General features: G+C 43.1%; 1 protein-coding gene across 1 annotated transcript; it reads left to right on the top strand.

Annotated features, from left to right (window-relative positions):
* Positions 1-1,943: 1,943 nt before the first annotated feature.
* Positions 1,944-3,132, top strand: LOC309544585 (large ribosomal subunit protein uL5-like; the record flags this gene model as incomplete). Its single annotated transcript, XM_082243493.1, has 2 exons — positions 1,944-2,176; positions 2,768-3,132. 2 exons carry the CDS (start codon positions 1,944-1,946, stop codon positions 3,078-3,080), a joined length of 546 nt encoding a protein of 181 aa, XP_082099619.1. The 3' UTR covers positions 3,081-3,132.
* Between the last annotated feature and the right edge of the window lie 9,728 nt (positions 3,133-12,860).

The raw sequence follows: 12,860 nt of genomic DNA, 5'->3' as shown, positions 1-12,860 counted from the left end.
GCGGCATGGGTTTTTCAGCATGGGGTGAACAGAGCCATGGGATTTTGTAAACAATAAATAAAGTAAACATTATTGGGATTTTTTTTTTTACCAAAAACCTGTAGCGGAATACATATTGGCCTAAACTGATGAAGAAATTTGATTTTTTACATTTTTTTGGGGTATTTTTTAGAGCAGAAAGTAAAAAAAATATATATATTTTTTTCAAAATTGTCGGGGTTTTTTTTGTTTATAGCGCAAAAAAAAAAAGGACACTTAACCCTTTGATTGCCGATGTAAACTCCTTTCCTGCTAGTATAATTAGCACAGTGACAGTGCATCATTTTAGCACTGATTAGTTTCACTGGTTCCCAAAAAAGTGTCAGGTGTCAGATTTGTCCACCGCAATGTCGCAGTCCCACTAAAAGTTGCTGATTGCCGCCATTACTAGAAAAAAATACATAAATAAAAATTCCATAAAAATATCCCTTGGCTTGTAGACGCTATAACTGTTGTGCAAACCAATCAATATACACTAAGGGCCCTTTCACATGGGCGTTCTGTATGTCCGTATATCATCCTATTTTTTTGCGGATGATATAGAGACATAATGCAAGTCAATGGCATTGCGGATGTCAGCGGATGACCATCCGCTGACATCTGATTTGCGTCCTTTCAGTTCTGTTCCGTTTTTTTGGAACGGAACGGAACAGAACCCTATGTTTGTAAAAAAAAAAAAAAGTGCCGGAGCGGATCGCAATGCGGTCCGCTCCGTGTGAAAGAGCCCTTATTGAGTTTTTTTTTCTTACCAAAATTCATGAATAAATTTTTATTTTTTACATTTTTTTTGTTGGGTATGTTTTATAGCATAAAGTAAAATATATATATATATATATATACCGTATATATATATTTTTTTTTTTTTTTTTTTCAAAATTGACGCTCTTTTTTTGTTTATAGCGCAAAAGAAAAAAAAAAACACAGAGGTGATAAAATACCACCAAAAAGGAAGCTCTATTTGTGGAAAAAAAAGGACATCAATTTTAGTTGGGTACAGTGTCGCACAACCACGCAATTTACAGTTAAAGTAACGAAGTGCCGAATCACAAAAAATTGCCTGGCCATTAAGAGGGGTAAAACCTTCTGGAGCTGAATGGTTAGATTCAATGCATTGCCAAAAGAAACTTTTTTGATAAATGAAAAGTGTGTGGGTTGGGATTTTGTTTTATAATCTCTGTCATTCATGCAGGTGTATGAGTGCAAAAGGGACAGATGACTGTTAGCTCCTTAGATATATACAGTAATAATGGGGTATATGGTGCAATAAATGTTGTGTGTACATAAATGTCTATGCAGAACAGCAAAATGTTCATAGAGTCCAATTGGAGCGTTCAGGGTAACTCCACACTAATTTCAATGTGCCAGATGCAGCACCTCTGAAGAGACTGAAAGTTCTAAAGTCCAGTTTTTTATCCTAATGCATTCTATGCATTAAGATAAAAACCTTCTTCTGTGTGCAGCAGCATCCCTCAACCCCCCTTATACTTACACGAGCCTCATCTCGATCCAGCGGTGTTGCACAAGAGACTAACTGACGGAGACTCTCCCTCCTGATTAGCCATTTGCTGTCAATCAAAGTCAGTATGCCAAAGAGGAGAGAGAGGGGGTGGGGCCAGGCCACGGCTCCATGTCTAAATGGATACACGGAGCTGTGGCTCGGCTCAGGTGCCCCCATAGCCAGCTGCTTGCTGTGGGGGTACTGTACAGGAGGGAGGGGCATGGAGCACAGAGGAGGAACTAGAGAAGAGGAGGATCCTGGGCTGCTCTGTGCAAAACTACTGCACAGAGCAGCCAAGTATAACCTGTTTGTTATTTAAAAAAAAAAAAACGAGACTTTAGTATCACTTGAAGTATCTCTAGGCAAACAGGTAAGAAGAACAGCAGGGCTCATCCTATCTCCCAACATGGAGGACAAAACAGAGACAGAAAATCCTATGTGTGATCTGAAAATCCATAAGCTCTGCCTCAATATCTGCGTTGGAGGGAGTGGTGACAGACTGACCCGGACAGTCAAAGTGCTGGAGCAGCTCACTGGGCCGACACCTGTCTTCTCCAAAACTCGGTACACCGTGAGATCTTTTGGAATTCGGAGAAATGAAAAAATTGCAGTTCACTGTACTGTCAGAGGAGCAGAGTTGTATAAAGTACTCGAAACCCATACTTGAGTAAAAGTAGAAGTGCTTGATCAAAAAGTGACTTGAGTAGAAGTACTAAAGTATTCAACATTTTTTGTACTTAAGTATTGCAAGTAGTTTTTTTTTTTTAATTTTGCTACTCAAGTACTGAAAGTAAAAGTACCAGTAGTTTTGAAAAAAAAATTGCTACTCAAGTACTGAAAGTAAAAGTACATGTACTGTGTTATGTAGTTATTAAAGAAAGAAGTCAAAGGTTTGAACATCCTATTGTTTTTTATTTTTTCAAATGCAGCTTTTATTTATACATACAGTAGCATTTATTTCCGTATGCGCTGATAATACACATGTTTTGAGCTTCATGAAACCTGCCATCTACTGTTCTGGCAGTGGTAATTTTTATAATTGTAACGAGTAACTATGCAGCACAAAAAAAAAATATCGGAGTAGAAGTATTGAAATCATCGAAAAAATGTAGTGAAGTAAAAGTGGAAGTAGGAGAAAAAAATTCTACTCTAGGAAAGTACAGATACCGCCTTTCGGTACTTAAGTACGGTAGTGAAGTAGTTCTACTTAGTTACTATACATCTCTACAGAGGAGCCAAAGCAGAAGAGATCTCAGAGAAAGGACTTAAGATCATAGAATATGAGCTAAGGAAGTATTACTTCTCAGAAACAGGAAACTTTGGGTTTGGTATCCATGAGCACATTGATCAGGGTAATAAATATGACCCAAGCATTGGAATCTATGAGCTGGATTTCTATGTGGTCCTTGGCCGTCCAGGCTTCAGCATTGCTGACAGAAAGCGCAAGACTGGTGTCGTTGGTGCCAAGCATCGGATTGGGAAAGAGGAGGCCATGCGTTGGTTCCAGCAGAAGTATGATGGCATCATTCTACCTGGAAAGTGAGCTGCTTCAGTGTCTAAAAAATCAATAACATTTTTGAGAAAACTAAAAAAAAGTAGTGTATTATATTAACGCCTTTACGACCGCCCGCCGCAGATTTACTGTGGCAGGCAGCCGCTCCTGGGTGAACCGACGTAGCTCTACGTCGCTCACTCTCAGGAGGCTAGGCGGCGAGTGCCCCCGCTCTTTAGCGGCGAAGCCTGTGCGTGTGTCAGGTGACTCTGATTGCCACCTGACACCGGCGATCGCTCCCCACTGATGGAGAAGGACAGACGGCTGATGCAGAGGCGTAACTAGAACCTTCAGGGCCCTGATGCAAGTAACCATGAAGGGCCCCCCAGACCCCTGGCCGGGGCCCTTACCTTCAAGCCCAGGGCTCTTCCCACTAATCCTGGGGCTCTTTACACTCGTTGCATGGCCTTTTATTACGGTCCCGCAGCAGGATTCTTTCACAAGTTCTACAGTGGGCCCACTTCCTGCAATCTTGTGGGCCCACTTCCTGCAATCTTGGGGCCTCCCCACAGTGGTGCAATGCCAGGGTCCGGTCGCAAGTGTGACCTTTGCGATCCTGGAAGTTCACCCACTGGTTTGCTACCGGGCCCCCTGGAGTATGGGGCCCGGTAGCGATTGCAACCCCTGCAACCCCTGTAGTTACGCCCCTGGGCTGATGTAAACACAGCCATCCGTCCTTCTCCCTGAAGTGATCACAGAGCCCATGTGATCCTGCTATGTAAGATCGCATGTCTCTATGGTCATTTCACAAGTCCAACCCCCATACAGTTAGAATCACTCCCCTAGGCTTACATTTAACCCCTTGATCACCTATACTGTTAACTCTTCCCTGCCAGTGTCATTATTACAGTAACAATACATATTTTTAGCACTGATTACTGTAGTAATGTCACTGGTACCCCCAAAAGTGTCAAACATGTCAGTTAGGGGTCCGATCTGTCGGCCACAATGTCGCAGTCCTGCAAAAAATTTCAGATCACCGCCATTACTAGTAAAAAAAAAAAACAATAAAAATGGCATAAATCTTTCCTGTAGTTAGTAAACGCAAAAACTTTTGCACAAACCAATCAAAATACGCTTATTGCAATTTTTTTTTTACCAAAAATATGTAGCAGAAAACAAATTGGCCTAAAATGTTAAAAAAATTTGATTTTTAATTTTTTGGGAATGTCATATAGCAGAATGTAAAAAAATATTGTTTTTTTTTTTTTTTTCAAAATTGTCGCTCTTTATTTGTTTATAGCGCAAAAAATAAAAATCGCACAGGTGATCAAATACCACAAAAAGAAAGCTCTATTTGTGGGAAAAAAAGGACGTCAATTTTATTTGGGTACAGCATCGCATCGACTGCGCAATTGTCCGTTAAATTCACGCAGAGCCGAATCGCAAAATAGGGCCTGGTCATTAAGCAGCAAAATCTTCCGGTCCAGAAGTGGTTAACAGATTAATTGTGGCGAAAAGACAAATGTCAATTCACATTGTGACAGTTAAAATCAGGTTAATCACATAGTAAGGGTTTCCGATGAACAGTATCCCAACAACAGGGAACCTCAAACCAGGATAGAAACACTGGGTGGATGGGTGGGCGCCAAACTAAAGCAGGCCATAGATGATGCAAATTTCGTACGATAATCGTAAATGCCAGTGTATTCGAACGATTTTCGTATCGTTAGTGTGGTATGTACAACATGCGATTTTCGTACGACAGCAAAAATTCACATATCCAACATGTTGGGTTTTTTTTGCGAAAATTGGCCAAATTTTGTATCATTAATGGGGGAGTTGTATGATTTTACCTAACAAAACACAGAACAGTAGGGGGTGTGTCCAGTAGAGATGTGGTTAAAAGGGCACAAAAAATAGTGTTTGGAAGTACGATTTTCGGATCACATTGATGGTACACTCGATGATGTACACGAGTGCCGCGTGTGTTTATCGCACGATAAATCGTACGAAATTCGCATCGTCTATGGCCTGCTTAAGTACAGCATTTACAGAAAAGAAAAATATTGCGCTAGCTATAAAATGAGCTGCTACACAAAACAACTGACCAAAAAATTGTTGAAAAAAGAAACTAAGTACAAAAGTGCAGCGCTAGTGAACAATCAGTGTAGTCAATATGAGAAAACACGTGAGAGTGAATAATCCAAATGGTTACAAACTGGAATATGCATAAAATCAACAGTCCCAAGTGATATAAGTGACATAAATGTCCAGTATGGCGGTGATCACAGTGTTCAGCAGATCCCGACACCAACAGGGAATGGAGATATAATATGCTCACCAGAACGGTAGGACACAGAGTGCCACATAGCACCTGGGTCAAAACAGCTTGATATGATGTAGATGGATATTCCAAATCAATAGGGAAAACCACGGATGTTCAAGTAAGATCTTGTAGCAGATGTATCGTCACACCAAAAACTCCCACTCAGCCAGGATATAACAGATAGAACCAAAAAAGGAGCACAAAATAGTGTGACACTGCTAAAAATTTATTAAAAAAATAAACCAAAATGCACTTACAGACATCCCATGGATAAGAGCATAAAGAGATGCATAGGTAGGCTGTCAGTGGCGTGACCGACGCGTTTCAGCAACGGTGCTTTCTTCAAAAGATAATGCCAGCCTAATGCCCAGAAAGACCTCCTTTTAATAATACAGTGATGTATCGTGTCCTACCTATCGAAATGCTGCCTTGTCACACCGGGCCGAGCCCCAAAATGGCGTCGGCATGCGTTCCAAGCCTCAATTTCTCAGCATTAAATGTACTGAGAAACACTAGCAAATTAGGAACTCACATGGGAAGAAGAAATTGAGCTTTTTGTATGTAATCTGCGAGCGGTCAGCTCATGCATTTGGGATAGGAGCCTCTTCCTAAAACTTGCAGCCTGGAAAGTCCTGAAGTCAGATTAGATTTCAGTTAAAGTGAGAAAGTGGAAACCAACAAGATGGCGGAGGGCATCTAGTCTTTACTATGTGATGAGCCTAATTTTACCTGTCACATTGTGAGTTGCCATTTGTCTTTTCACCACAAATAAAATCTGTTAATATACTACATTCAGATTGCGCCCTACAGCTCTTTAGATATGAACGCTTGATTGTAAAGTGCTTTGGATTATGCCGGCACTATAAAAGTGAGTTACATAAATGTTTTTTTGGTTCAATAATAGTTGCAGTTGCCTTTACTTTGATGAATACTTCCATGCTGGGCAGTGGCCCTTCTCTTCTTCTAATCTCTGATGAGCTTTGACATTGCATGCAGCGGAATGACATTGAGACCCCTTTGTACGCATGGCCTCGTCACTCCACTGTCAAAACACACACCATAGTAAGCATTCCCAAGAAGACAAGCAAAGGCTTCTGGGAAGTAACATCTAACAGAGGTTCACCGAGACTAAAGAAGCGGCCTTAACACACAAAGCCGATGCTATGCCAAGCATGTGAGCAAACTCTTTATATCTGTCTACGTACGGAATAATGGCTTTTATATTCAAAAGGATCTTACATAGAAACATATAAGAGTGGCAGCATAAAAGGATCAAGTGGTCCATCAAGTTTGCCACATTTTTTACAGTATATAGGTTTTTTTTTACAGGTTCCCTGTTTTCATTATTCCATGCTGGTCATTAACGGAGAACTGGATTGCTCAGGAAAACAATATTTACCAAACTTCTGCTTCACTGTATAGGTACTAATGAAGATCTCTGTAAAGCAGGATGTCCAACTTGTTTGCGGAATCTAGTAATGATGGCACTCTCATAGGTAGCAGGACAGCTCCGTCTAAAGCAAGAAGTTTCCAGGCGCTCCCTAGGTACCTCTTATATGGGAAGGTAAATACAATTGCTCTCTGATAAGCCACAATCAATGTCTTCTTGCTGCCAGCCAAAAAGCATGGGATGAGGTGCTGGAAAGGTATACAACAGGCATGTCCAACCTGCGGCCCGGGGGCCGCATGCGGCCCAGAACTGCAGGCAATGCGGCCCACTGCCCCCTGACAATTTTTTTTTTTGCTGGGGAGGAAGGAAGTCGGGTCGGGGGCACGGCCACAGCGGCTTCCAACTAACTGTAGGCAGAGGCTGCTTCGGAAGGGATCATGCTCTAATTGTGTTAAATTAGTGCTGGGGGGGCGGCAGCGCGGGAAGGGCGCGGCGGCGTTTTATTACTTATATACCTTAACTATAGTAGATATTTTATATGCGGCCCGAGAAAACTTCTCTACATTCAATGTGGCCCAGAGAAGCCAAAAGGTTGGACACCCATGGTATACAACATTCATTGGCAGCGCACAGGAAACCACTATTGATGATCCAAGGAGGATACAGATGCAGTAGTCAGTGAATGGAAGCTTTGGTTTATTCATTAAAATCAGGAACATAAAAGCATATACCACACTGGGTCCCGATTAGGGCAGGGGCACTGTCCGAGATGGAGAAGCCAGATAAAGGATATCAAATGTTCTGAATACCGTGGTATGCTAGTGATGGTGGCAATGGAAAAGCCTCGCCAGAACCAGCCGGCGTGAAGATCAGCTGTCACTGTGGCGCACAAAGCCCTTGTGCAGTGTTCGGAAGAAGAGCAGGAACCAGTGTGAAACACAAGCGTCCCTGTTGCTGTGACTACGCGTTCCGCGTGCATGCGCTTTATCAAGTCCTACTTGATAAAGCGCATGCGAGCGAAACACATAGTCACGGCTTTATCAAGTCCTACTTGATAAAATGCATACTTTATCTACTACTTGGACTTGATAAAGCGCATGCTCGTGAAATGCATAGTCAAGGCAATGGGGACGCTTGCGTTCCACACTGGTTTATACACTCTGCAAGTGCAGTTGCTCCAAGATTTAGTAAATGAGGTTAAGCTCCACTTTGCAAAGAATACCCAATCACGTGCCAGGAAAATAAGAAAAACAGCATTTTTTCTTGCACATGATTGGATAATAAAAGTCAGCAGAACATATGCTTATTTACTAAGCTCTGGAGCAACTGCACAGTCTATTTGTCTTTAGAAAATCACCCCTGTGACTCTTGCTGCACAACCCAGTGGTGGGTTGATTTACTAAAGGCAAATTGACTGAGCACTTTGCAAAGCACAGTTGCACTCTGCAAGAACAGTTGCTCCAGAGCTTAGTGTAGCACTGCTCCCAAGGGAGCTGCTGAGTGTGGGTTCCCCTGGGTTACCATTAATAACAGTACATTTAGGCATGTTTTCCAAGTGTGATTATCTCAGACAAGAACCAGTCCAGTTTCTTTGTTTTTTTAGGGTTTATTGAGAATTTGGATAGGAGAAGGGATGAGTGGGATACTCCAACAACTGAACTATGCACAGCATAGGCAGGGACTTTATAGAACTGCTGATTGATGCTGGTTAATGCTGACTGGCGCTGGTCACGGCTAGGCCGCTTACTTTAACTTCACCTTTGACTGTGATAAGTCCTTTAAGCTCCCTAAGGTACTCCTTCCTGAGGTAGATGACTTGTAGTGCAGACTGTACTGCTGAGACACTTCAGGGCCCTTCCTGGCGCCCTCTTTATTCCCTATTCTTCAGGTCTTCACAACTTGGCACCCGTTTACTGCAACATCCCGGGTTAGCTGACTCTCTGATCCCCTTGACCTCTCTGGAGTGGCCCCCCTCTCTTAGGCAGACCCCTGGGCAGATCTTGAGTACTCACAATGCTGGTTTTCCAGAAGAATCCTGCCCCACAGCTCCACTTGGTCAGCACATACTGGATCCTCCACAGTACAGCTCATGCCCTACTCATGACGACTGCCTGGACCACCTTCCTCAGCAACAGGAGGAGAGACATCGTCACCCTCCTCCTGGGACCTGGCTTCCTGCCCAAAGACACCCTGTCACATGCTCCCCTCCTATTTATGTGAAATCCCAGGATGCATTGCCAGAATGCCCTCCCACTGGAACTGACATAAAACAGTGTCTCAATGGCTAGGTTTCCTCTACTGTCCAATGAGCTCCCTCATTGACTGCAGTGGGGACACTCCCTCAGACCCAGTGAATCACACCTGGAAACATGTGACAGGCTAAACTAATAGATCAGACCCTCCTGATAAGCAGAACAGGGCCATAACTATGCTTTACCTAGCACCTATCTAGGAGGGTGCTACATTAGTAAATGAGGTACAGATTCACTTTGCAAAGAATACCCAATCATGTGCAAAAAAAAAAAAAAGAAAATAGAAAAAAAAGCACCATTTTTGCTCGCAGTTGATTGGATGATGGAAGTCAACAGAGTGTCTGCTCATTTACTAAGCTCTGGAGCATCTGCACTTTCAGAGTGCAACTGCTCGGTCTTGCCTTAAAGAGGAAGTAAACCCTCCTCTGTAACTTGTACCTATAGGTAAGCCTATGATAAGGCTTACCTATAGGTACTGTAAATATCTCCTAAACATGTACCGTTTAGGAGATATTTACCTTACATGCATCCAGTGACATCACTGGCGCATGCGCTCTGAAGGAACGGCAGCTGTTGCCGTTCCTTCAGAGCCCCGTGCCGTGACCGTCGGCTCCCGCGCGCATGTGTGTGGGAGTGACGTCACCGTGGCTAAGGCCAATCAGATGGCCGGATGCCGCGATCCCGGAAGACGGGCGACTGGACATGTCGCCCGTCATAGAGGTAAGCGATAGAGGTATTTGATAATGAGCTAGTATGCGATGCATACTAGCTCATTATGTCTTTCTCTTTCAGGGTGAAAAAAAAAAAAAATGTCGGTTTACAACCCCTTTAAGTAAATCAACACCAATGAGTCAATGGTTTAGAAACAAGCATGCAGTTAGTGAAGTGTGAATTTCTGAACTCTTCTTCCTGCAGACTTCCGATCCAAACTGGAGCTTTAAGAAATGCCCATTATAGCTGTCTTTGCATTCTACCTGTCTAGTGAAGCATTAAGTAGGTGGGGGGGGGAGTTTTCAACTTCTTTAACCAGCCTTCATTTTTTCTTTAGAGTTGTCTTCATGTCAATTACAGTTGTGTTGGACTTCCGAGGAACGTAACTGTTTGTCATGTGTATAAGGTTAGAGTATGTATATCATATCCTTCCAGCTATAGCTTAATGCCACGGCAGTCAATCAAATGTAAACTGTGAAAGGGCAGGAGCCTTTAAGATACAGCGGCATTGGAATTAATCCTGCAAATCTGGTTAGTCTGCAGATAATCCACATTTCCTGGGAGGGAGCCTGTGTGTGAGTGTAGGGTGCAGCGGGCTGTCACTGGGTGTCATAGTGAAAATCCGGTTAATAAATGCAAAGTGTATATCTTCAGCGTTCTGTGTGCCTCTTTTCTGCCTACGTTCCATACACTCTAGACCTTGTAGTGTGTACTCAATGCCACAAATGTATAGGCATGGGTAGGGGGGATTACTAGTGCCTGTAATCCCCCGATAATCCCTTTAGCACTCCCACTGCCCAGCATTTCCTGCATTACCTCCCACCCCAGGAGCACATCTATTGTGGTGTTATAAGAGGACAGGTCTCACATTTCTTCTCCTTAAAGCACAATTGAACATTCGGCCTAAATCCGCCAAATACATTGCAAACGCATCAAAACAATGGAGTTATATATGTCCTTTGACAACTTAAGCCCCGGAAGATTTTACCCCCTTCCTGACCAGGGCTTTTATTGCGATTCAGCACTGCGTGACTTTAACGGACAATTGCGCGGTTGTGCGACGCTGTACCTAAACAACTTTGACGTCCTTTTTTTCCCACAAACAGAGCTTTCTTTTGGTGGCATTTGATCACCTGTGCGATTTTTACTTTTTGCGCTATAAACAAAAAAAGAGCGTAAATTTGCAAAAATAACAATATTTTTCACATTTTTTTATATGAAATTCCCCCCAAAAAAATGTAAAAATCTAAATTTTTTAACATTTTTTGGCCAATTTGTTTTCTGCTACATATGTTTGGAAAAAAAAAATCGCAAAAAGCGTATTTTGATTGGTTTGCGCAAAAGTTATTGCGTTTACTAACTAAGGGAAAGATTTTTGTCATTTTTGGTGGTTTTTTTTTTAACGCGTAATGACGGCGATCTGCGATTTCTTTTTGCGGGACTGCGACATTGCGGTGGACAGATCGGACCCTTGACTGACATTTTTGACACTTTTGGGGGTACCAGTGACATTACTACAGTAATCAGTGCTATACATATGCACTGTTACTGTAAAAATGTCACTGGCAGGGAAGGGGTTAACTTTATTGGAGAGGCAGGGGTTAAATGTGTCCCTAGGGGCGTGCTTCTTACTGTAAAGGGGTGTGGCTTTTCATGTAACCACAGAGACATATGATCCTAAATAGCAGGATCGTATGATCTCTGCAGTTACACCAGGGAGAATGACAGGCGGCTTTGTTTACATTAGCCGCCTGCCTTTCTCCCTCTGCAGCGGACGATTGCGAGTGACTGGCGGACATCCGAGCCGCCGGTCACTCGGCTGGAGTGTCCGAGAACGAGCGGGGCGGGAGCGCGCCTCCGGCGGAGCACGCTCGCCCCCTATTGGCTCACGGGCGAGTGACGTATATATACGTCACTTTGCCCAGGAGGGGCTGACCGCGGCCGTAAATAGTCACGCGACGGTCAGCAAGAGGTTAAGGTTCTCCAGGTCATGGTATATACAGGTGCATCTCTTAAAATTAGAATATCATCAAAAAGTTAAATTATTTCAGTAATTCAATTAAAAAAGTGACACTCATATATTTTATATAGATGTGTTACACACATAGTGATATATTTCAAGCATTTCTTTTATTTTAATGATTATGGCTTATAGCTAGAGTAAACCCAAAATTCAGTATCTCAGAAATTTGAATATTACATAAGACCAATAAAAAAGGGAATGTTAGCTTACTGAAAATTGTGTCCATGTACAGTATAGTATGCACTCAATACTTGGTCGGGGGTCCTTTTGCATAAATTACTGCATCAATGCGGCGTGGCATGGAGGCGATCAGCCTGTGGCACTGCTGAGGTGTTATGGAAGCCCAGGTTGCTTTGATAGCGGCCTTCAGCTCCTCTGCATTGTTGGGTCTGGTGTGTCTCATCTTCCTCTTGACAATACCCCACAGATTCTCTATGGGGTTTAGGTCAGGTGAGTTTTCTGGCCAATCAAGCACATTGATACGATGATCATTAAACCAGATATTGGTAGTTTTGGCAGTGTGGGAGGTGCCAAGTCCTGCTGGAAAATGAAAGCAGAATCTCCATAAAGCTGGTCAGCAGAGAGAAGCATGAAGTGCTCTAGAATTTCCTGCCAGTGGACTGCGCTGACTTTGGATTTGATAAAACACAGTGAACCAACACCACCTGATGGCGTGGCTCCCCAAATTGTTGGAGTTGGTCACATTCAACTGGACTTGTTCTGCAATAATGAAGATGTTTTGAAGCTTCTTTAGGTAACTTCTGCAAAGAACTGACGTAGTGTCCACTGTATTTCCACTGTGTTCTCTCCCTTTCACAGTACTGACTGCCATGGCATTAATCTATAGATCAGTGGTCTCCAAACTGCAGCCCAGGGGCCAGATGCAGCCCTTTGCTTGATTTTTATCTTGCCCTTGGGACATTATTTCCCCCTATTGTCAGCAATAGTGGGGCATAGTTCCAGCCACTGACAATGACAATGGGACACTATTCCTGCCACTGACACCAATGATTGAACACTATTCCTCCCACTGACACCAATGATGGGACACTATTCTCCCCACTGACACCAATGATGGGGCACTATTCCTCCAACTGACACCAATGATGGGGCACTATTCTACCCA

This window comes from Pelophylax lessonae (assembly GCF_965119305.1).
Source record: "Pelophylax lessonae genome assembly, chromosome: 1".
NCBI classification, from domain to species: domain Eukaryota; kingdom Metazoa; phylum Chordata; class Amphibia; order Anura; family Ranidae; genus Pelophylax; species Pelophylax lessonae.
The sequence above is the reverse complement of the archived record's forward strand: the minus strand, read 5'-3'. Positions and strand labels throughout refer to the sequence as shown.